The 25799-nt window shown below is 44.1% G+C and overlaps 1 protein-coding gene across 17 annotated transcripts in view; it reads right to left on the bottom strand.

The window, feature by feature from the left end:
* The window catches only part of APBB2 (amyloid beta precursor protein binding family B member 2), a 361605-nt gene that overhangs the window by 26393 nt on the left and 309413 nt on the right, over window positions 1–25799 (bottom strand). The window contains exon 1 of one of the 17 annotated variants that reach the window (XM_070505991.1): window positions 13082–13389. The exons of 14 other annotated variants lie outside the window; for them this stretch is intronic. Coding sequence is in view for 1 of the 3 variants with exons in the window: in XM_070505992.1 (XP_070362093.1) it covers window positions 246–301 (56 nt within the window). In the remaining 2 variants the exon portion in view is untranslated. Of the gene's footprint in view, window positions 1–245; window positions 403–13066; window positions 13390–25799 lie in introns of those variants that run through there. 2 more of the 17 variants (XM_070505995.1, XM_070505992.1) reach the window with 2 other exon arrangements.

Here is a 25799-nt window from a genome sequence, read left to right as displayed (position 1 = left end):
CACCTTCGTCCCAAACAGGGTCACACGCAACAGAGGATGAGGGACCCTGTTGCAGTTCCATCCTCTGTTTGAAATGTAGGACACATAAGAACGATGATGATAAAAGGTTACACAAAACAAAAAAGTTCTGCCTTTCAAAGACAATGATGGCTGTGACGATAGCAATATGGCATGAAGAAAGCAAGTGAGCTCTGCCAGACACTTGAGACATCACAAAGAGGGAGAAGTGAAAATCGCTTGGTTACCTCTCTCTGAATCCGGGAAGGCATGAGGGAACAGAGCAGAAACAAGACGTTAGCATTCACATGGCATCCAGTAGATTAAACAGTCCCGTTAGCGGCAGCTCTGAGCACTGACGTCCCATCTTATTTCCCACCTTTGCTGCTATCAATAGCCTCTCGGTGCTTATTTTAGCTGAACCCTCTCACACAGAAGTGTGTATTTTGAGCCATGTTATGATGAAGCCAAGAGATGCCAGTGAATTTAGAGGCAACATATCAACCAGGGTAGGTAATCAAGCTTAAAATATCACAGTCAGATACAGGACACTGTTTGCAGTAAACACTGGCAGGGCACTTATCTTCATTTTCCAGCTCCACCTGCTCCCAGTAAAATATAAACGAAAACAATGACATGGAAACAGCCTTACCTGCTTTACTAACACCTTTGACGGTCTATTAACAGAGCTACAACATTATAGTCTCGGTGCTTTCGATGAAATACATCACGAGAGGGCAAAGAGCAGAAGGGAGCGGAGACGGAGCAGAAGGTCAAGGGCAGAGGTGTGACGTGTGTGTGTGTGGGGGGCAGTAATTGAAAGCTCCCGGGGGAGGAAACAGAGATGCGCCAGGGAAGAGAGGGGTGGAAGGTAGAGGGCAGCTGAGAGCAAGCTGGGGTTTTTGGCTGAATGCTGAGTTCCATCCCCAGAGCTGCCTTGAGCCACCAGCGTGACCCTAATGATGTCACTTAACCTCCTGACCCAGAGTGCTCACCATTCCTTCCTGGTCTTGTCAGAGCCAATTTGCAAGGGCCGGAGGACAGAGCCCCCCAGTCGGTCTCATGCATGTATTATACATAAAGCAAGTGGACTGAAGAGGTGGGAGCACCGGATAACGAGGAGGAAAGGAAGAAATGCAACTTTCATAGAAAACTGCTCTTCCAGGCGCCCTAGGCCAGGGTCATGGATGGCCGACAGGACCCTGCAGAGATGAGAGCTAAAATCATGGTGTGAAACAGCAAGCACGCCAGACAGTGCAGCACGGTCATTAGGTGGAAAGGCAAAGCTGAGCATCCTGATCTGGAACAATGACTGGTACGCATCATCAGGTGGGGAAAGCAAACAAGCAAACCATCCACATCGCAAGACACATGCTCTCATACAAAAAGCAGCAAAGCCTACGTGCGTATTTTAATATACGCGTAGCGAAAAATCGGGAACAACATAACATCCAAATTGTCAAGTGTTTTCTGGAGGGGGGGTTATGGAGGATTTTATTTAACATATTTGCTTGAATATTATACAATAAGCACATGCGACTTTTGTAATAAAATATGTAACTATCTACCTCAATCTTTGAAGCAAAGCATTGTGAGAAGCATGCCCAGGGCCCCAGGAACAGCCGTGTAATCTATATCACCACTACAGCCATACTCCCAACAACTTCCCTTTACTGAGCTCTGGCTCTGTGTTGCCCTAACAGCAACCTGACGTGGGAATATTACTATTCTCACTGATACAAAAGGAAACAAGTTCAGAAAGGTTAAGGAACTTGACGAAGGTCACACAGCCAGGACATGATGAAGTCAGGGTTTGATCACAGGTCTGCAGGACTCTCTAATTCGAGTCTTCTTAGAATGCACCTATGACGGGTACCCCACACTTCTTACGGTTCTGCAGAACCATCTTATGGGTTGTCTCCCAAATGACCCAGACGTTGCTATGCACAGGTGTTCATGATAGGGGCAAGGGATCGGCAAAGAACCTGGGGTTTTAGATGAAGAAGGGGACCTCCCTCCCTTTCCTTGGCCTGTGAACTTTTGTAGGGGCAGAAGGCAGCTGAAAATTCCCAAGAGAGGCCCTTTAGGCTGAGTAAGTAGACAAGTGTGTTCAAATCCTGCTGGAAGCCATGTTCCTTTGGGTCCATTACTTACCTTCTCTTTTTCCCAGGTCCCTCTATGTGCCGGGCACACCATGTTAGACATGAGCCCTTGGAACCTGCTTCCTCGCCAGTGAAAACAGGATGAGGACACCTGGCTCAGGGTGATCATGAGAATTACCTTAAATGGGATGGTGTATGTAAAGTGCACCTGGCATGCAACAAGGTGCAATAAACCACATCACTGTAGTTATAATCACTGAATCATCTGACAGTTTCACATCTCAGTGGGGTCCTGCTGGGCAGCATTTGAGATGAAATGTCTTGGGGCAGGCCCAGGGGCACAGCAGTTAAGTTCGCACATTGGCAGCCAAGGGTTCGCTGGGCTTTGGCGGCCCAGGGTTGACAAGTTTGGATGCCGGTTGTGGACCTAGCACTGCTTGGCAAGCCATGCTGTGGCAGGCATCCCAAATATAAAGTGGAGGAAGACGGGCAAGGATGTTAGCTCAGGACCAATCTTCCTCAGCACAAGACCAAAAAAAAAAAAAAAAAAGAGGAGGATTGGCAGCAGACATTAGCTCAAGGCTAATCTTCCTCCAAAACAAAAGAAGAGAAATGTCTCCCATGGAAGGGAGCTCACCTGAAGAAGTGTTTGTGGCACTCTCCTGAGATGTGCTGGGCACCAATAACCCCAAGAGGAGGACAAGTCACCTCCCACTAACGCCCCTCTGCACTGCCTTGGCCCTACCCTCAAAGTCAGTATTTGGAGGCAATTCAGACCATCAGCAAAGGCTCCAAAGACCTGGGTTCTAGTCCGAGTCTGAGTAAACATTAGGCAAGTCACGTAACCTCTCTGAGTCTCGGGTCTCTTATCCCAGATTAGATGCTCTAGGAATCGCCAGGTGCTCAGATTTTTATCAGAAAAGGATTTGTTAAGTGCTGTCACTCTTACTACAAACAAGAATAAGCAGGTAGCATTTCCTTGACTAACTTTTGATTTATACCAAATGCTTTACATTTTTTATTCTTAATAAAAAGCATATGCCTACTGTGTGGCAAAAACTTTGCCCAATAACCTTAGATCTAGAGACCTGAGGATACAATCTGTTTCTTTTGTGTATAATTCTCATTGGAGCCTTGGATATTTTAAATCAGACCCATTACTAGTGATTCACTTAAGGAAATAACGTCAATATGTAGCTGCTGTGTCTTCCCTGAAGGCAGAACTCGGAGGAATGACACGGCAAGCTTTTAACAAGGTTCATTCTTTGGCGGTTAATAGATGCTGCTTGATTTAGATGTCAAAGTGAAAACCAGACATAAAGAGGGACTTCAGAGTGATCTTTGAAATGTCATTCAAAAACTGCAGCAGACTCACAGGGGCTGCTCCTCCACCAACGTGACACCTTATAAATTTGCCGGGGAAAAAAACATCAGCCCAAAGCTGGGCTTCCGCACGAGACACAGCAGTCTGAGAGCGGAGAGGCTAAATTGAGAGTCAGGCACAAGCTGACTCCCTTCTCGCTGCACAAGATGCCAGTGGAAGAATTAAACCACAGGATTAATTCTGCACCAGCTGCACACCCAAGCTTGCTCAATGAGCATGCTCTCGGCGGCTGCTGCTTGGGAAAGGGAACGTGGGAGTAATTGGCAATGTTTTCATTAAAATAAGCCTGAAATAACAGAACTACTTGGCATGTGTTACCGGGCACCCAAATGAATAGGAAATTCCTCAAAATAAATAGCACACCAGAATGACAGTGTTTATTCCAGCTTTTGGGAAGAGAACACATCTCCGACTCGCCGGCACAGCCACCTACTTCTCATGCCACGCACGAGCTTCCACTTTTCACAAACCGAGCACGTAGAGCCAAGACTTGCCAGCGTGCGACTCGCTCGATCTTTGCAGAACTCTCTGCGTGGTGCTACTTTTTAATGCTTATCTTTCTTCGTGGTCTTTTGAGCCTTTTGAGCACCAGCCCAGCCCAGCATTATCCACATAACAATGAAGTAAAAACCATAAAACTTTATGGCACGAAAATTCTCACACACTCCTGAACCTGACAGTTTATTTTTCCCCCAGCTTCAAGTTTTTTTGTTTTGTCCCTGACACCTTTTAGGTGTTGCCCTTGGTCAAGGCCCTTCGCCTCCTGGTCTTCAGCTTCCTCAACTGTAAATTGGGGATACGAGTGGTAGCCACCTCCTAAGAGCGCTGTGAGGATTACACGCGTTAATCCACGTCAGACGCTCGCAGTCTGACATCACGGTGTGCACTTGAGGCGTGTGCTGGGCAGTGTGGTGACCACGGAGGGTAAGGGGGAGGTCTACCAAGAGGAAGGTTCCTAACCTGTTTTGGATCATGGAATCTGATAAAAACACTCCAGAAAAATATGTGCACAGACCCACAATTTTATACACAATCTTAGGAGGGTAGGGGAGAATGTTCAATAGTCCCTGAAACTCCTTCACAGACCCCTTCAGAATCCACACCCTGCGGGTGAAAGTCTTCTGAACCAGGGCCGGGCCTGTGGCCAAGTGGTTAAGTTCACGCGCTCCCCGTCAGCGGCCCAGGGTTTCTTTCACCAGTTCAGATCCTGGGTGCGGGCATGGCACCGCTCATCAAGCCATGCAGAGGCGGTGTCCCACATAGCACAATCAGAAGGACCTACAACTAGAATATACAACTACGTACTGGGGGGCTTTGGGGAGAAGAAGGGGAAAAAAAAAAAAAGAAGATTAGCAACAGCTGTTAGCTCAGGTGCCAATATTTAAAAAAGAAAGAAAGAAAGAAAGAAAGACCTCTGAACCGCACTGAATTCTGATTTTATGCAAATTTACCATCTGGTGTCTGCTGAGTTTCAGAAAATTCAGCTCAGGGAAAGGGTCTGTCCTTCCCAGGACCAAACGGCGACAGAAACAGCTCTCTCAGATAAGTGTCCCATACTTTGCTAAGCTGGTTCCCTTCCTACCTCCCTGCTCCCACTCCCCAGCACCAACCAACCTGCAACCTGTTCACTCATGAGATAAAGGAGTGAGAGTTCCAACAGGAGAAAGTGTGAAGCTGACCGATCTAAAGTGGTTTAAGGTTATTGAAATTCAAGGCACATTTTTCTAAACAAAAGACTTTCTCATGCCACTGGAGAGAAGACACAATAGTTACTAGTCAGCTTACTAATGAGGGAAAAAAGGATATTTGAAAGCGACCAGGAAATGAGCATTTTTTTAAAACTCCATCTTTGAAAAGAGCAAGAATTAACGAGTATCGGCTTTCATCTGTGCTGTATTACAGTTTAAAAAAAAAAAACTTGCTTCTCTGAATACACCAGCAAAAAGAGAACACGCGCACAACTTATATTTAGTTCTCAAGTGAGAGAGGACTCATGCCCGTGTTATGGTTTCAGGGTACAAAGTTTAGGGCATAATAAAAGGATAAAATTATGTAAATTATGCCTGAACTGTGAAACCATGGGCTGGCTTCTTTTCTGAAAGAAGGGACAGTAAACTACGAACAAAAAATACTTGATACCCAGAAGGGTCCTATCTGACAAGGTATAACGAACATGCGAACGTTTAAAGACTTTGATCCAGAGGGAGGATGACAGCTCTCCGTACTGGGAAAACGGTTTCCATGCAAGAAGTGCCGCGAGGGCACACACCACTGGCAAGGGACACACAAGACTCCTCATGAAAACCATGGTGAGCCTGTGGGTGAATTCTCTTCAAGTCCATGCACCCAGCCACAGGGAGGGCCTCTTGTTGGTAAGGCACATTCTTCTGTTTCTAAATTTTCAAGAGGATTTAGGGCTATCACTATACAGCCAATCCCCCTTTATTTGTGCAGATGGAAGGAGTACTAACACAGATAACACAAAAAACCAAGACACCCAGCCTTCATTTGAATTTTGGAAATTTATACCTAGATACAAGTATTCCTGATACTCTCTAAAATACTTCACAAATACCCCGACACTAAGAAGAATGATTGCTAATAACAAAATAGCAATAGCGGCTCCCATTTGATTGCATCTGCTACCCAGCCAGGCTCTGTTCTTGGCACACATCATGGCCAAGCCACACAACAACCCTGTGGGGAGCGTCACAACTCTCATTTTATAAACAAGGAACAGGGAATTTAAGTTAACTTGCTCAAAATCGCCACAGCTAGAAAGTGCCGGATCCTCACGGAATATAGACCTGCCTGGCCGGTCTCTTCTTCGGTCTGTGTTTTTGGGGCACCTGGCCCCTGAGCCTGCCTCCTTCCCAGTTAATGGGCTCTCGTCAGCACCGCACCTCTCCATGAAGAGAGGTGGCCTCAGCTCTCTGCTCCTTTCTCTGTCCGTAATAGAATTTCAGTTCCACCAGTGCTGGACCTGGTGACTAAAAATTAAGCGCTGTGTTTGGTCTAAGCAACTTTCCCAGGCAAAGGCTGAAGATTTCATCCTTTACACGATAGCTGCTTATCCTGCTGTTCCCCTCTTATGACCCCTCCAAATTCCCCATCTCTCTTTCTCACCTCACTTCCTGCCTTGCCCACCCCCACTGGAGTCGAGCCACACTTGAATCCTTCTGCTCTTAAACCCGCACACCCGTCTCTGCCCTGGAGCCTTTGCTCTCATGGTTCCTGATGCCTGGATTGCTTATCCCCCAGGATAATCCACAGAGGACTCCTCCTTATCATCATTACCTCCAAAAAACCCCTCTGGACCACTCAGTCACCGCCAACATCCGCAGCCATCGAAAACTATCCTGCTTATTTGTTTATTGTTTGTCCTTTCTTCTCCCCAACAAAAAAGTCAAATCTGTGTCTGCAGGAACATTTCTGCCTTATTTACTCACCACTGCCTGGCACATAGTAGGTAATCAATAAGTATTACTGAATGAATGAATAAATAAATAGGGTAAACAAAGGACTTCCCTCCTTATTCCTGATCACATTGGTAAGAACCTAAGGGAATGATGCCATGGATAACAGGGAATCGCCTGGATTCTTTTTCTCCTGCTATTGTTTATCACAGACAGTACTTTAAAAATGACTTTAGTTCACAGTCCGTTTTCATATTATCTGAAACAATGCTATAAAACATATATTTCATCTGAATGGGCAGCAGGCGAGTTCTGAGAAGATTATTAATCTCTCGTGACTCTGTTTGAAAGCAGAGCAACTCTATACTCCGATCATCTCCAGCAGAAACAAGAACAACGTCTTCCAAGTCGATTCCTTCTTCAGAACATTTGTCTAAATGAAAAACGGCTCCTCTGCTCCTCAAGAAATCAATATATAAACTTCCTTTATACATTGGTTTCTATCAAGATTTACTGACTCCCCAGATTATTTTCTTTATATTTGTACTCTAAGAGAAACAAACGGTTGCTTATCATTTAGGGAAAAGGCTCCAGATCACGCATTTCCATAGGCACTGAGGCAGAGGCAGCAGGGCTACAGCCACAGGCATCACAGAGCATCTCCCAGCACCCAGAGGTGGGGCGCTGTCTCAGCAGGAGTTGACTTCTTGCTACAGTGTGAAAGAATACGCATCTTTCCGATTCAGTAAGGTTACTTTTTACATGCAGCTAGTCTCCTTGTTCTAGCATCTTTCTTCTTTTCCATCAAATATAAGAAATCTTTAAAAAACAGAAACCACAATCCCATCACGGTAGCAGACTGTTTTTACGGTCTGAGTTTACCTTTCTTTTATTGTGCACATTTGTTCATATTTGACAAACAGAATAAACACACCATCTTGAAGGAGCTCAAATGTGGGCTTGGGATGTTCGAGTAATGGTTTGCCACGGAAGTACCCCAAACAGCCAGACCTTCTCCAGGAATTCTCTTTGGAGGCTGGTTTTCAGAACACCCCAAAGCTGGCCAAAGGGGATGAGCCTTCTGACTTCCAAAGGACAAGGTCTCTATTTCAGTTAACACTGTGGGTTCCACTCAGGTCCTTTAAATCAGGGATTGCAAACTATGGCCCCAGGATCACAGACCATCCGCCTCCTGCCTGTTTTTATAAATAAAGTGTCACTGGACTACAGCCACACCCATTCATTTACTATTGTCTAAGGCTGCTTTTGTGTTACAATGACAGAGCTGAGTAGCTGCAACAGAGACCATATGGCCCACAAAACCTAAAACATTTAGTATCTGGCCTTCTATCGATAAAGTTTGCTGACCCTGCTCTCAATGACAGCCTGATTCAGGGGTGCAACATACAATGTGGACAAACACTGAGATTGGATTATTAGCTGGGACTAGCTAAATAATTTGTGGGCCCGGTGCCAAACGAAAATGCATGGCCCAGTGTGAGAAAATTGTTACGATTTTTCAAGATGGTAACAGCAGAGCATTAAACCAAGCGTGCATTACACCTGTGAGACTGGCTGAGAGGGTGGAATAATCCTTGTTACAGTTGACAAACTCCAGGGTCAGCCAGAAATTATTCCACCCAGAGGCAGGAGTAAGAACTCTTCCAATTTGCAGTTTCTTTAGAACCAAAAAAATCTTTTGCTCAACTGAAATCTTACATGGACATCCAACAGGAGAACCAGAATCAATATGATCTCTGTTCCAGCCATTTTATTTCAAGAGCAGGCTATCGCTCTTCCTAGAATTTTTTTTTCTTTGGAGGGAGTAGAAAAATAAAAAACGAAACACACTAGACTCCTTGAAAACAGCATTTTCGTGTAACCTGGCAAAGAGATGCATGCTTTGACATGACAGAATCAGGCCAAATCAGCCCCAATTGTCAACTGTGGTCTCTGCAGCTGCTTTTCCTCTATCATAATTATTTCAACTGTCATAATTTATTCATCCCCAGACAAGCTGACATGTTCTAGGGTAACCACTCTGGCCTTCCAGATCAGACGAGATGGCAGCCCTAGTCACTTGTGCCCCTTCTCATCTGCCTAAAACTCGGACTGCAGGAGGAGTATTTTCTGCATCAATATTTTTTCCCAACCCAAACCAAAGTTGGTTTCAAAACCAAAGTTAACTGACAAAGACACTGTAAGCTTTCAATTTCACAAATCTGAAGCTTAGGAGGAGGGAACGAAAAATCCCATCAGAAACCAAACATTTCATTTCTCTGCCTCAACAGATACAAGGAAATGGCCTTTCCCGCTCACAAAATGCTCCGTGAATTTCCTGCAAAGTTGCTAAGGAATTTTACTCTTTCTGATTTGAAATACACATGGAACAAGTTTCACTTGTTACAGAATATCAATTGTTGGAACTATGGAGGATACTGCATGTGAAATAAATAATTTCAATGTAATTATCAATGGTTTTTTATAAAACTGGGAGCAAAGGTAGAGTAATTCCACATGGATTAAAGCTTAAACTTGTCTTCTTTCTTATTTTGATCCTTGATTTTTATGAGAGAACAAAGAAAATGCTCAAAGGTCTGAGAACCAGTTGAGAAGGGCACTGAAGAGTGAAAACGTCTTGGAAAATGTCCAAATGCATAGCACTCCACTGGATATGTCTGTCCATCCACACTGGAGAACAAAAGAAAATTAAGTCAAGGCCTTGATACAACATGAATTGAAAGTAAGCTGCTCCACTGCTTAATAACTTGGTCCTTAGACAGTCATTATTTCTATTGGTATGTATTTTGGACAGAAATAAACAATGAATGTAAAAATCTAGTTGTGGTCCTGGATCACTCCTCTTCCTGCATCTTCTATAGTCAATCCTGCCAGTTCAGTCTCCACATTTCTCCAACCTACCCGCTTCTCTGCATCCCCTCTGCCACCAGCTTGATCCTTCCTAGATCAATAATTGCTAACTGGTCCCCCAGCTTCCACTTCTGATCCTGATATTCATTCCCCGTAACAGCATTCACTGAAACCTTTTTAATGAAATGAATCAGATCATGGCACCCCCCCTGGTTACCATTGTTCAAAGGCTTCTCATGGCATTAAAAAGAAAACCCAGCAGCTGGCCTCATGGTGTAGTTCACACACTCTGCTGCAGTGGCCCAGGGTTCATGGGTTCAGATCCCAGGCACGGACCCACATACCGCTCATCAAGCCATGCTGTGGCAGCGTCCCACATAGAAAATAGAGGAAGATTGGCACGGATGTTAGCTCAGGGCCAATCTTCCTCACAAAAAAAGAAAAAAGGAAAGAAGAAAACCCAAACCTTCAACTATAGCCAAAAAGCCCCATATGACCTTGTCCCCCCACCTCCTGGCTTGAGCCACCCTGGCCTCTTCTCGCATTCCTGAACATGCTGAGCACTCCTCTTCCTCAGAGCTTCCTTCTTGTACCCCACATGCCTGGCTTCTTCTCAGCCTCTAAGCTCAGCTCAAATGTCACCTCCTAGGACGGGCTGCCTCTTGGTGGCCCCTTTACCCACTGAGCTACCCTCTGTTGCATTGTGCTGTTGACTGTCTTCAGGGAATTTACCATAATCTATATCATCTTGCTTCTGAATTATTTTTTCAGCTTATCTCCTGCCTCTTTGAACTTTGTCTGTCTCATTCTCTCATGTAGTTCACAAGATGCCTGACAAACAGATGTTCCATAACTACTGAACAGCAAATATATAGATTATAAATACCAAGTACATGTTATGGCCATTGTTAAACCTTAAAAATAGAAAATGAAATATTTTCATCTACATTTATTCACCTCCCCATTCAACAACCCCATTATTTATGGAGAACATCCTATACCAGGGAGCATGTTAGGGCCAGGGAAAACCAAAGGTGTAAGAATTTCTCAGTCATGTTACGTTCTGTGTTTAAAATAGGTACTTAGAAAAGAACAAGTTACACTACTATTTACTATGTTTTCTGTGACCCTAGGGATTTGTGGCAGTCTGAAAACCAAGACTACTAAGAAATTATGTGTCATCAGCACCCTCTTCAAAACACAGGGAAAGTAAAGAGAGAGTAAACAGGGGTTTTCCAGCTGTGTTCCAGGTCTCTAAACCTAGGAGTCACCTCTCCACACATGGCAGACTATGGACAGATGTCAAGCTTTGCTCAGTCAGTGGTACAGAATGAAATTCATTTCCCTGAGGAGTTGTTCAAGATGAAAGCTGTTAAGGTGAGACCAGGAGACAGCATGACTGATAGTTTTCCAAACAGACTGGATTACCACATCCTAATAAACAATGCCACTATTCAAACTCTCAGAACCCAGCTTCTGGTCCTCCTGGCAGCCCCAGACTCCTTTGAGAGGTATCCATGATCAAGGTAAGCAGGTTCAAGAGGATGACTCCAGTGCACAGTGATCCACTGGTGTGATTAAGACCTCTCGCCTTGGAGTGGAGGTGACCTCGGCCCACCTGTTTGCACCTACAGCCCTGGGCTCAGCTGACCTCTGGGGCAGCAGCCAGCAGCAACGTCTTCTTCACTCACTTCACTGTCACTCACACTGCTTTCCAGGTATGCGTCAGGTCAGACGACCTGAAATGGGCCCTATGCCTGCACGGTGTGAGCTCCACGAAAGCAAGAAGGTACCTGTTGCATTTACCTTTTAATCATTGTACCAATGCCCAGCACACAGCAGGTGTTCAATAAATATTTGTTAAATAAATTATCTCCATTGCTCAAAAGCCAGGGCTTGCTAGAATGACAGAAAAACTCATAAACACATCAGCTGTCAGAAAGGTGGGGTTCCTGACGACACCAGCACACAGCCCATCCCATGCCTTCACTCACTGAGTCAAGAATGACAGCCCCTTCTTCTATGACAATGGCTGATGCTTTGTGGAAAGTCTTTTCCCCATTAAGCTTTTTATTCGCGTTTCATTTTGGACAACACAGCCACTGATAACCTTTCCAAAATTATAGAAAAATTTACAAATACAGACTTAGAGCTGTTTTCCTTACAATAGTTATGCCTCTAACTTCTTGGGAAAGGCCTCAGGACACCTAATAATTCCTTTCACAAAGCAAGTAACAACTAAAAGGCAGTAGCAAAGATCTGAACTTTAGGGAAAAAAACCTCATGAAACTGCCTTTGTACAGAGCAAGGCTGGAGGAGGGCCTGACTGCCCAATGGTCTAAGAAAACCAAAAGAGAACAGCGTAAGGAAAGCAGGCAGAACCCACCACTCGTGACAGAAGTCAAAACCAGGCTGCGGCTGCAGTTATAAAAAGAAAGAAAAAGACTAATGGGATTGCCTCCTCCTTGCCTTCTCCCACCCAAGGCAGTAATGAAGATTCACAGCCAACACATTAATTAAGGAATCAATAGACGTGCCTGGATACAATATTGGTCCAGGGAAACAGATAATAGATACAAAAGGCACATATTCCCTAATAACCCAATCGAGTGTTATATGCAGTATTTAAGTCATGTTTTTCTTTTCCAAAAAATTACTCCTTTTCCAATGCCAAAAGCAAGCACGTGATAAGTTGGCTGCTTTTCTACGTTTTGGGAATTTGAGACATTTTCTCACATGGAAGTCACACCAATATTCTAAATCATACAACTAAAAATACTTGGAAATGCACAGTCTTTCTATACCAAAGGATATTGCTTTTAATCCAAAAATTGGATTACCAAGATGCTGCAATATTTTTCACTCGTACTATAGACAAGAAGACATAAATTTGGATTCACCAGAGGGCATGTGAGATGAATGCACTCATTTACTCAGTCATGTAACACTGGCCACAACAGAAATGCCCAGCCGGACCATCTGAAGAGCCCACCAACGGACAGCTTCCCGCACGCTAGTAAACTGGGATCAAAAGACCCCCTACCCCCGCATTTCGCACAATCCTCACCCTTCCCACCAGGGAGGCAGCAAGACTCCTCCTCAGCCCTCCCCGCTGCCCCGACCAGGCACCTCGCGAATCGCGGACTCGGGGAAAGGGTGGGCACAGGCTTTGTCCGGCGGGTCTCCCGGGCCGCCTCGCTGTCCCCGCTAGTGAGCTCAGGCTCCGACCCGGTCCGGTCTGTTACCCCGCACGCACCTGCAGACAAAGGCGCACCACCCCTCCCCACGTTCCTCACCTTGGTGTTCCTCACCTTGGTCTCCGCTGGCCCCGGGGCCGGGCGGGGATGCTGCCTCCCCCCCTCCCCCGGCGCTGGGACGGCACTGGGACGAGGCGCTGGCTGCAGCCTGCCCCGCGCGGTCCCACAGTCTCAAGTTCAAGTGAGCGGCGTCCGCACCTCCCCGCGCCCGGCCCGCCCGCGCTCCTCGCCGCTGCCGCCCATTGGCTGCTGGGGATGCGCGTGGGCCACCCCTCGCCCCCGCCAGGTGCCCACGCCAGGTGGTCCCAGGCGCCAGAGGCTGGGCTCCCGGAGAAGAGAGAGCGGTGGAATACCCCCACCCCGACATACCCCCATGCCAGGATGAACACTTCCCTTTTTGGACTCCCAGGACTTGGAAAGTTCACTCTCATCCCACTGAACCTCTTTAGGAAGTGGACGTCTGGGGCCTGGGTTTCTGGTTCCTAATACCACCCTGCCTGATCCGTGCGACGGAGAGGGGGCGGGGGGGGGGGGGGGGGAAGGATATATAGAAACCCACAGGCGGAAAGCCTCTGCAATGCCACGACAAAGGGGGAGCAAACTGGGGTTTGATTAACTGGGCAGCACGTTTTGAACTGAGCTGAAAGGTCTTTTTCAAAATTCCCTGCCAGTTTACACGAAGCACCTAACGTCACCCCTACACACCTTTCTGATCCCTGCCTCTCAAGGCACCTTTTGTTTATGGCTGATTTGAAGCCAAGATGACATTGGCACCCCAAAATTGTCATCTCTAGCTGAGACAAACCCCCCTCCCCATATATATGGAAGCAGAAAAGTTTTCAGTTGGCTAAGTGATAGCATTTTAAATAAGAGTGCTGGCCAGCCAGTGGCCAAAATAGTTTGAAAGGAAAATCCCAGGTATGTTACTGACTATTCTGTGTGTCCTGAAAGTGCTTCCTCTTTCTAATTGTTTCTGGGCAAGAATAAGTCATTTGATTGAGCAATTGCAAAGTGAAACAGGCAGGAGACATCGGCCATGTTTTTTGCTACTATTCAAAAATACCATACACTCCTTTTATAGGGAAAGGAACAGAAAATAGGAAACATGCAGGGAAAATCAAGGGAGTATGTGACTAGGAGGTCTTATCTGGGTTTAGTAAAAACACACCACAGGTGAAACTCGTTTTAATGTTCATATTTTTAAAAAGGATTAACATCTCATTTATTGGACATTTATTAAGCTCTTCCTAAGTGCCAGGCTCTGTGCTGACAATTTTATATTAGACTTTTCTGGTTAATGGTTGTCTTTCAAGGGGGGCATGATTTAATTCACAGTGTATCTGAATCTATGACCAGTAACAGCTCAGTTATTTACAAGAGTTGTTTACAATGAAACACTCTGGCAACCATAATTGTTTGGAACACAGCCCAAACTGGAAGTGGGGGTGGGGGTGGGTCTGAGGCTTGGAGTTCAGCAGCCAGAACAGATATCACCAAGTCCAGAAACATGAACCAATTTCACAGGATTGCACCTGTCACCCCTTCAGGGGCAGCCCTTCCTTCCTTACACATAATTCTAGTCAGTTTGGTTATCTGATTATCTGCCTACAGCTGACTGGAAGCAACAAATTACATGGGGCTGCCAGATGCCCACAGGTGACAGCACAGTGTGACAGCTGAGGGTCTGGAAAGTCATGCTTGACAAGTCCTGCCAGCCCCACAACCCCAAGCATCCCAGACTTTTCCTTCATAGTCCTCAGCTCCTTCACTTCATGGTGAGTTTTATAAACTGAGAGTAGTGTCTGGTTTTGTTCCTGTAAAGAATTAACCTTGGCCAAAGAGAGGGCTGGCTTTTGCCCTCCCCTCCTGGAAGGTGATCTCTAAGACCGTGGAATGTCATCCCTGACATGAGAGGTTTTGTTTACCTGGGAGTCTGGGGTCACACTAGATAGTCTAACACCAAGGCTTGAATAAACTTCCCTGGTTGGTGGTACTCTGTGCACGGTGTCACACATCAATGCTGGGAAAGTGATGCTGCCCATGACTCCAAGGGGAGAAGACAACTGAAGCCCCACGTTTGAAAATTTCCTGGACTCTGCCCTATGTACCTCTTCTCTTGGCTGATTTAGTCTGTATCCTTTAGCTCTAACAAACCCTAACTGTGAGTTTACCAGCTTGCAGTGAGTTCTGAGAGTCCTTCCAGCAAGTTATTGAACCTAAGGGTGGTCTTATGACTGTTCCCCATTGTAATTTGAGCAGCAAGCACATTTCCTGACACACAGGAAGTGCTTAATACATGTAATAATGATAAAACTGAGTAAATATTTTTTCCATGGGTACTTTAAAAATGAGTGTGTAATGCCTTTACAATTTAAAGAATAAATTTCCATTTCCAAATCCAATGTCACCTCTTCCATGAAGCCTTTCCCTACTCCCTAAGATGTCATTCTTGCCTTTGTGTTCTCTGGCCCATCGCTCTGCTTTGGCAGTGGCCGGTAGTACTGAAGGTATTGTGACGGACCTCTGCAGATCAACTCTGAATCCCTAGCATGGGGCATGGTGCTTACACAGAGCAGGTGCACAAAAGGTGTTTGCAGAAGGAAGGCAATTTTTAAAAAAGGGTTTGGTTTATAGAAAGATAGGTTCAGTTATCTGTGCAATTCTGGTACATATAGCAGCTCATTCCATGAAAAATAAGATAGCTGGTCCTGCAGTAACTGAGTGTTATAATGCTGTTCTACTCTATTATATTCTTTCTAAAAATAAAAATGTTCCTCAAAATTATTATCCACTTTAAAAACCTGACATGCTTTAAATAAAAATATGGAAGCAGATTACCAAACTTTAAAAGTCATCTGACTCCCTAATTAGAATGAAATATTACAGTTTATTTACATAATACATTAAGAGAATTTAAAAAAAAACAACCACTAATCTTTCTCTCCTCCATACAAATCTAATTGAAAACTCAACCAGCACACCAATAACCTATGATGTCCCCAAGTAGCATAGAAAAATCAATTTTATTTCCTTCAGACCTGCATTTAAACTGGATAATAACTGCTATAATGTGCAACAGCCATAATCCAATTTCAATTTGTTTGATTAGATGAGTGTAAACATTAAACAAGAAAGTCACGGGACTGTCATAACAATATTCATGCTGTTAACTCATTATAGAACAAAGCATTTTAATTTTCTCCTAGAAAACATGCTACTGGAAAATATATAAATATGAATTTGAACAATCCTTAAATACATCCTCAAAGATCCTTACAGTGGTTCTCAAATTATAATGTGCATAATAATCGTTAAAATGAAGAGCCAGGGTCTTGCCCCAAGAGTACAGTTCAGTTGGTCTAGAACTACCCCCTGCTCTTTTCACATAAGCACCCCCCTTCTGACCCAAACAATTGAAGCAGGTGACCTGTGGACTGTACACTGAGAAAACTGTTTCCAGAGGAGACTCATACTCTGCATGGGTGAAGGAAGTCAAATGATAAGATAAAGACCCTGGACAATGCCATGCTGTAGCTCTTTCTGCATCCCCCACTAGACTCTGAGCTGCTTGAAGCTCAACCATGCTTTCTTTGGTTTTGTATCTGGCGCCCAGCTCAGCACTGAGCATTTAATAAATTAAGTTCATTTGTAGGAAGGTAACATACACCCACACTCACACCCACATGGACATCAGGAGAATCCACCAGTGTGCCCTTCTGAGGGTCACACATGAACCTAACAAGGTTATCAACAGAGCAGGTGGAATGTTTAGGCAGGACCTTGACCTAGATCAGTGCCTTTCAAACTTCAATGTACAAATGCATCCTGTGGGGATTTGTTAAAATGCCGATTCTGATTTGGTAGGTCTGGGGAGGAGCTTGTGTTTCTAAAAAGCTCACAGGTGATGCTGATGCTCTAGTCCAGAGACTCCACTTTGAGTGGCAAGAACCCAGATGCAAATTAGCCAAATGACAGTCACAAGGACAAATAAACAGCAAAAAAGAATTCAAGCTCAGATCTACAATGAATCCAGGCAACAAAAGCCAGGGACTTGTGGACCAAGAGTAGTATTTCTTAACTTAGTTTAAAGGACTTTGCACCTGATGTTGCTCTTGGAGGAATCCCTAACATGCACTTGCAAAAGAACCCCCACCACCCCACAAAGCTCATCAGATACAGCAGAAGCTTTATTTGCACTCACATAAGGATGCAACTTTATTCTAAAGACCTCCTGGTTTTACTATGGTATCTCTTTAACTCAGCTCTAACAAAAAATTAGAAAAAAACCCAAAAAACAAAAAACTTTCCTGCCCAATGGTCTGGAGTCTTCCCTGTTCTGCCCTATAAAACGCAAAGGCTATTCATAATAAATGTGTACAACAAAAATCTTTGTAAGTGGAAGACATTTCCAAGCCCTAGGCAGGGAGCATAGCTCATTTTCTTTATGCAATATTCAGCAGACAGAACCTCCCACTAGAACAAGGACCCTGGGCAATTCCCCGGCATTCACTGTACTATAAAGAGATTTGACTTATTTTTCCTCTCCCGACCTCAATCACCTCTCACCACCTCAATCAACAGTCCTCATGTTCCCAACTGCTAGGTGGTGGGAAGTGAGCATAAATGGTTACCCTCTATGATTCAGAATCCTAATAGAACCAGCAAAACGCTCAATTCTTCCAACGCATCTGCTCAACCGTCTCCTTACTCAACTTCCTTGCTTTGCTCTCTCTGGAAAGAACTGCAGGGAGGAGCAGGGCACTGAAAGCATGAGGATGAAGACACAGCCAGGCTGTCTTCACGCTCACTCAGGAATGAAAATGGAGGGCCAAGGGAACTGCCTGCTGTCTAGCAATTTCCATGATTAAAGTTAGAGAAAAATCATGTTTGTGTTTCTGTCTTAGAAATTCAAGCTTAAATTGATACTAAATCCATAGTTGGGAAGGTGGGGGCAGGGGTAAGAGGGTAGAGGCTGGTAGAGTGAAGCCAAAAGAAATTCTTGAAAAAATTGTATTTTCCCTCCCCTCTAGACCATGACTGATCTGGTTTCTATCTCTACAGTTTCGCCTTTTCCCAAATGTCATACAAGTGGAATTGTATCACATATAGCTTTTGAATCTTGCTTCTTTTGCTTAGCATACCTGCTGCATGCATCAGTAGCTCATTCCTTTTTATTGCTGAGAATTTCACTGTATGGATGTACCACAGTTTGTTTATCCATCTACCAGTTGATGGCCATTTGTGTTGTTTCCAGTGTGGGCAATTATAAATAAAGCCAATAATAAGAAAACAAACCACCCAATTTTTTAAATGAGCAAAAAATTTAAACAGACACTTCACGAAAGGAGATACATGGTTTTCACAAGCACATAAAAGATGCTCAACATCATTATTCCTTAGGAGAATGCAGATTAAAACAACAAGGAGTTACCACTTCAAACATTCTAGAATGCTAAAATAACAGCAACAAAACTCCACAAACAAACAAAACTTGGCAATATCAGGTGGCAGTGGGAATGCTGAGCAACTGGAACTCTCTTACACTGCTGGTGGGAATGCAAAATGGCACACCTACTTCAAAAAGTGGCTTGACAGTTTCTTATAAAATTAAGCATACTGGTACCAAATGACCCAGCAATCCCACTCCTAGGAATTTACCCAAAAGAAGTGAAAACTTATGTTCACACGAAAATCTGTATGTGAATGTTTATGGCAACTTTATTCATGGTTCATGATTAACTTCCTTTTTCAGGTGTATGGGCAACTGCCTTTTAATGGGTTCCCTAAAACTCCTTTGGTTTATTTTGGTTTTTCAACATTCATGGACCTGGGCATAGCAGTGATTTTTAAAAAAATAATTAGGAGATTATAAAATAGAACCACTTAATTTCTTGGTGGTCACAAAACACCATTCTTAGGAGCTTGCTGTTGAGGCTGAATCCTAGAGACAGTTTAAGCAGGAGCTCACCCTGTTATTGCCACTTCCAGAGTCAGGAAGCATAACAAGAAACAAGCTGCTGTTTTGACCGTTAACTGTTCATGACCTTGACTTCCCCCTTCTCCCTACTTTGCCTGCCCTATTCCACTTACATGCCCTCATCCCCTAAAGAGATATCAGCTACATCAGGGGACTATGGAAAGTAAAGCAGACAAAATTTGCCAGCATTTTGATCCTTCAATATTGAGTTTAAATTAAAACATCATTTATAATTGCAAATATTCGTTTTATCTTCATGCTCAATTGCAAGTTCTTAATTATGAAGGACAGTGGCATTTTGGTACATTACCTAGCACAACTGCCCTTGTTTTTATAAATAAAGTTTTATTGGAACACTGTCATGCTCATTCACTTGTATCTTGTCTATGGTTGCTTTTGCCTAACGGTGGCAGAATTGAGTAGTTAAGACACACAGAATGACCCCAAAAACCTAAAATATGTATAATCTGGCCTTTTACAAGAGAAGGTTGCTGACTCTTGATCTAGCAGTAAAGCCCTTTAGCTATCAATTAATGTGAACTATTAGTGTACTACCTGTGTAACACTGTTACTAATTACTAACATTTGTGTAGCATTTTATATTTTCAGATATGAACAAATGTATGCCCCTATCATCATTTCATTACCCCACTAGCCCTATTAAGCTGGCAATTATTGTTATTACTATCACTTTTTTACAGACAAAATAGGCTCAGAGAGAATGAGTGAATTTATTTATAAGCAGTGAAGCCAAACTTGAACCTGTCTGATTCTCCAAATCTTCTGCTCTTGTCACAAATAAATAAAATAAAACAAATAAATAGATAATGAAATATAGCACACAGAGCAGGCTGATTATTTAGTGGGCGAGCTAAGATCAACTTGGATTTTCATCTGCCTAAATGCTCCACTGAGCTCATTCAGTTAAAGTACGTTCCACACAAGGTTCACACAGGAGGGTCATGTCCTCTGAGATGATGTCCCCACGTTCCCTTATTTCTGGCACTTAGAGACTGCTTAACCTACAAAAAAATTTCTCTTTGTTACAAACTGTATTCCTTTCATATACATTAGCTAATTATACTAATTAATTATCAGAGAGTTGTTTCAGGTTTTACGAGAGCTAAAGCTTAGATAATTTCTGGTGCCCTCTTTAAGAAAAAGAATACAAAAATATCTTCCTTTTTCAAATTTTACAAAACCCACGTGAACTCACTGCTAGGGCCCCTCCCCAGGGCCTTGAGAGGGTGTCTTAAATTTTAAACCTCATTACCATAATGGCAAGTCCTCCTCTGTGTATTATCTTCACCCCTTAAAGAAAGGGAACTCATATATTCCAAATTGAGTTCCTAGCCAAGAGCAGAGCCTTCTGGTGAACAGACTAATTATTTAAATCTGCCACCCCCACTGCTTTCTCTTAAAGCTACAAGACTGATGGCATTTGTGCCTCTTCTCAGCAAATCCTCTCTTCAGCCTAGAGCAGGGGTTTTCAAATGTGGTATATAGATAAAGTTAGCCTCACCTGGGAACTGGTTAGAAATGCAAGTTCTCAGGCCCCACCTCAGACCTACTAAATGAGAAACTCTGAGGATGGGACTCAGGCATCTGCTTTATAAAGATCTCCAGCTGACTCAGATGGGTGCTCCAGTCTGAGCACCACTGGTCTACAGGACCACGGATGCCACTTTCTCCACTCATGTAGAAAATTTTTGAGGAAAAGAGGGGAAACTAAATCATTTAATTTCGTATTTCATTTAATCACGTATCATAATTTCTCTTTGGGAACACACAACCCAATGACCAATTTGGACAGTAAGCAATCCCATTTTTAGAATAGATGTATCAGAATTAAGCAGAAGGAGAGAAGCAAATGCTCACACAGCTCAAAGTCTACTTTGATGACTTCTGAGTGCACTGATGATAAATTAAACGAATTCATGACTTATTGAGTAGAAAATGTATATTTAAACACTCCTGATATAGTCGGAAGACTGAATCAGTAATTCCAAACCCTGAATCATCTTAGAAGTTGAAGGGACTTTCCACAAAGGAGCCAAATTACTTACCTCAAGCAAAATTTCTTATTTTCAAAGAGTGGAGGTTGGACCAAATCGATCATTTTAAACAACAAAGGGCCATTTTACTATTTTAGCCACCAAGGGACCTCTTACTTTAAAATATATTTCTTGTACAAATAACAAATTATGGTGATTTCTCCCCACACCACTTTTGTCTGTTAATCAAAGGTATACTTAGCCACTAATCGTAACTCCTCATCAGCATTAGCTCCCCAGTGTTGCCTCTCTGAGTTGATATATTTTAATTGTTACCACGAGCAAAGACCCTTAACATTTATTTGGCCTGTGCAGCTGTATATTGCACAAATACATAATTTTCCCTTTGGCCTTTCCTCATCTACAAAATACAAATAATAAAACCTGCCTCCTAAGGCTGTTGTAAGGATTAAAATTAAAAAACCAATCAAACAAACAAAACTAGATATAATGTAATTAGCACTGTGCCTGGCAAATGGTAGGCGCCCAAATATGGCAGTTGCTATTCCTATGATTATAAATTAGGCTGTGTGAAATCTTGAAATGAGCTCTATAGTGGACACTTGTTGGCCTGTCTGTCCTGGTTCCCATTTCTGGGAAATACCACACCATCCCAACCTATGTGGCAACAGCAGGCCCCTGGGTGACATCTTGTATGGCCAGTTAATTTAGACCAGGGTGGGTACCCGGTCTATGCTGGGTGCAAGTCTCTGCCCTCAGGAATCTGAAATTGAGAGACTGCACCTCTTAGACTGGCTGGAAAAGAAGCGCACATGGTCGTTTTCTACCATAAAACTAAGAAGCAGAGAAAAGAGTGAAGCCAAGAAGAGAGGTGAAAAACAGAAGTGCACCCTGACAGTACTTCACACCCTGTTCTTTCCTCAAGTCTTGGCCACCCCCCTGCCTTGGAGTTCCAGAAGACAACCAAATTGTCTTTTGGTTAAGATTATTCAAATTGTTTTCTGTAGCTCATAATCAATGATCCTCAACGAACCCCTCTGCCCCCCACCAATGAGGTCTGAGCTCAGTCCCAACACAATGACTCCAACAGCAATCACTGGCAGTTAGGACAGCTGTCTCCTCAGCACGCAGCCAAGCAGACATATCTTCCAGTGTGTGGGAATCCAAAAAGGAAGGGGTCCTTATGCAATACACTGTATAAATTCAGACTAATCAGAGTTGAAGACACCAGCCCATACAAAGGATGGCAGAAGGAGAGATTTCATGAAAAGGGTTTTACACTGAGGTCTGTCACCCACCAGCTGTGGGTCCTGCTCAATTCACTTCACCTCCTGAGTCTCAGTTTCCTCTGAAGTATATGAGACGATGACGACAGCAACAACCATAATCATGTGATGATAAACGCTTATCAAGTCTTTATTAGTCGGGGCACAACCAGGAAACCAGAAACCACTCTGAATATTTGAAACAGAGGGAATTTGATGGAAGTGGTGACGTAGGTGATGGAAGAGTTGAAAAGCAAATAGGAGACAGGGAGGCACTCAGAGACTAGCAACGGCAGGAAGCAACCTACCACTGCTAGGTTGAAGGGCCAAGGGAGGAGGCGGCAGAACCAGGGCCCAGGGGCCAGGGCTACCCACAGGAGCCACGACACGTGGGCCTGTGCGGAGGTGGCTGGAGCCGGGAGGAGACACAACCACGAGGCAGACAGAGGGGAGAGGAACCCTGGCTTCTCCCTCCTCCAGCCTTCAGCGCCTCCCAGAGGCCATACCCAGGCAGAGCCTGGAAACACAGCCTGCAGGGGTCAGAGGCCAGTAGGGGAGGACTGGGCGTGGAACTGAGGGCAGAGGGACTAGTGTACTTACTATGTCTGTGCCAGACACTGTGCTCAACTCTTAGCAAGAGTACCCAGCTGGGGCTGGCCCTGTGGCCGAGTGGTTAAGTTCGCGCGCTCCACTGCAGGTGGCCCAGTGTTTCGTTGGTTCGAATCCTGGGCGCAGACATGGCACTGCTCATCAGACCACGCTGAGGCAGCGTCCCACATGCCACAACTAGAAGGACCCACAACGAAGAATATACAACTATGTACTGGGGGGCTTTGAGGAGAAAAAGGAAAAATATAAAATCTTAGAAAAAAAAAAAGAGTAGCCACCTACTACTGGGAGGTAAGCCAGGTTACTTAAGTAACTTGCCCACGAACACATAAATTTTAAGGGGCGGGGCTGGGATTCAAATATTAAAAATCCATTTTATTCCTTCCAGTGGTGTGACAAACAAAAACAAAAGGCCACACTGTTGCAAGTGCTGTGTTCCCATTGTTAGACAATGCAAATGTTTTAAATATTTAATGTTCCAAGCCTGCATTTATGCTGTTTACCCACAAACGCACATAGCGGGTGTTCTTGGTTATTCTGAGCACCGTGAACCAGTCTGTGCTTGGAGCCGCTACAAACTCAGAGCCCTCCTGAGCCATAGTCAGGTCCTAAAAATGAGTTTTCCCTTTGCAAGTATGGTCATAATTTTCTAGGAAAACAATTCTCTCCTTTCTTCCTTCAATAGATATTTATCAACAAACTACTAAATTTCAGATATGATGGTAGGTAATGAGAGTATTTAATATTTGACCCTTTTTTTCTTCCAGTTTTTACCTTTCCTGTATAAAAGTTATTAACTGACGACTCTGGGGGCAATCTGATCATATAAGGGCCTAGATGAAGTACATTCCAATAATCACTTGTTCAACAGTCATACTGCATCACGCCTATGCCCTTCTGCTCCATGTCCAGGGCAGACATGACTAACAGATCACAGGCTGGTTTTGGTCTCATGGCTCTTCTCAACCTGGCACTTCAGGCCCCTAACGTCATTAGCTCAGCGATGGCAAATAACCCCTACTTTACTATCCTAACATTCCCTACAAATAATGCAAATGTCTAAGAGGACTGCTTTATAAACAAATCAGGCTAGAATTTTGGATTCTGAAGGCAGACAATGAATGTATGTGAAACTTCAAAAACTTCTGAGAAAAAAATAGCTTTCATATTTCTTGTTTATACCTTTGTATTAGTTTCCTTGCCAATTATGTAGCTGTTTATCTTTCTTCATAGGCTTAATGCTGTGAAGGCTTATTACCTATGGTATTTATTACTAAATACTTAGTACTCAGTAAATACTAAAATTGACCAGAATTTATACGCACTAACCTATCAGATTCTACATACGACTTTAGAAATGGAAAAATAAGAGGTCACCTCATGATGTACATGTGTGTCTCTTGAAAGGAACAGAGTGCAAATGAATATGCACTACACTCCCTTCAAGTTTAAATGGCAGAGAGAAAAAAACATTCAAGTGTCTAAAAATGTAGATACCAAATCATGTCATACATCATTTTGGAGGAAGACATAGTTCTCTGGCAATAAACTGCTCACCCATGAAATGAAACAACCCTTCTAGGAAAGGATGATTAATTATTTAATAAACATTGTGTGTTTTTAACTTCACTGAGAAAAATAAATGGGAGGAGGTGCTCTAGGAATCTCCACGGGCAGCATCCTCTGCCTCCAGCCCACTCTGCCCATCCCTGGGGGTGCAGAGGAGAGAGAGCCCGAGGGAGCGACAGCGCAGCTGGAGGGGCGGGGTTCTCTGCCAGGTGCCCACGCCAGGCCTTGTCTTATTTATTATCTCACACGAGCTGCAGGAAGGTTCTAAAGCCTCCATGTCTACACGGGAGGACACTGAGGCTCAGAGGGAGTAACTTGCCCAGAGTCACACTAGCAAGAAGAGGCAGATCCAGGGATCCACTGGGGGCGTGCTGAACTCTGAAGGTCCTTCCATGATACCATATCATCTGTAGCACCCAGAGGGGAGAGCGAGTCGGGGGAGGACAAGGGAGGCAGAGAGCAGGGGAGAAAAGAGCTGGGGTAGCGGAGGGGCTGCCCACCACCCTGACTGTGGTAGGTTGACTAATGGTCCCAAAGGTATCAGGCCCTCATCCCTGGAAGCTGAAAATGTTACCTTAGAAGGAAAAAAGGTCTGCAGATATGAATAAGTTGATGATCTTGATGTGTGGATATTATCTGGATTACCTGAGTGGGCTCTAAATCCACTCACAATGTGCCTATAAGGGAGAGGCAGAGAGAGGTCACACACACCCAGAAGAGAAGGCTATGTGAAGAGGACGCAGAGACTGGAGTGACGGCCACAGGCAAAGAACGCTGGCAGCATCCAGAAGCCGCAAGAGGCAATGAGCAGATTCTTCCCTAGGGCCTGTGGAGGGAGTGGGGCCCTGCCCACATCTTGATTTTGGCTCAGTGAAACTAACGTTGAACTTCTGTCCTCCAGATTGTGAGAGAATACCTTTCTGTTGTTTTAAGCCAGCAAGTCTGTGGTAATATGTTACAGCAGCCACAAGAAACTAACACACTGACTGCTGAAAACAAGCTGGGAGTTGCTTCTGTGCGCCCCTCAGCTTTGCTGGGACCCAAATACCAGGAGATATACCCCATCCTGGTCAGGGGCTTTCAACTCTTTTTCTGAAGCTTCCTTTTCCTTTCGCCTGTGTGATCTTCAGCACAAGTTAAAAATTGGGGTGTTCAAGTTAACAACTACAAGGGCAGAAAAAGCACTGGTCCAGGATTTAGAATTCACGGTTTCAGACATACTAAGTCACTTTTTTTTGTGCAACACTGAGAAAGTCATGAAAAGTTCTAGGTCTTAGCTTCCTCATCTGCAAAAGCATAATATGTCCTTTAATCCTTGAAAAGATTAAAGGAGACAG

The sequence above is a fragment of the Equus asinus genome, chromosome 3 (genome assembly GCF_041296235.1).
Source record: "Equus asinus isolate D_3611 breed Donkey chromosome 3, EquAss-T2T_v2, whole genome shotgun sequence".
Taxonomy (NCBI): Eukaryota; Metazoa; Chordata; class Mammalia; order Perissodactyla; family Equidae; genus Equus; species Equus asinus.
Note: the sequence above shows the minus strand (reverse complement) of the source record. Positions and strands in the feature narration are given on the sequence as shown.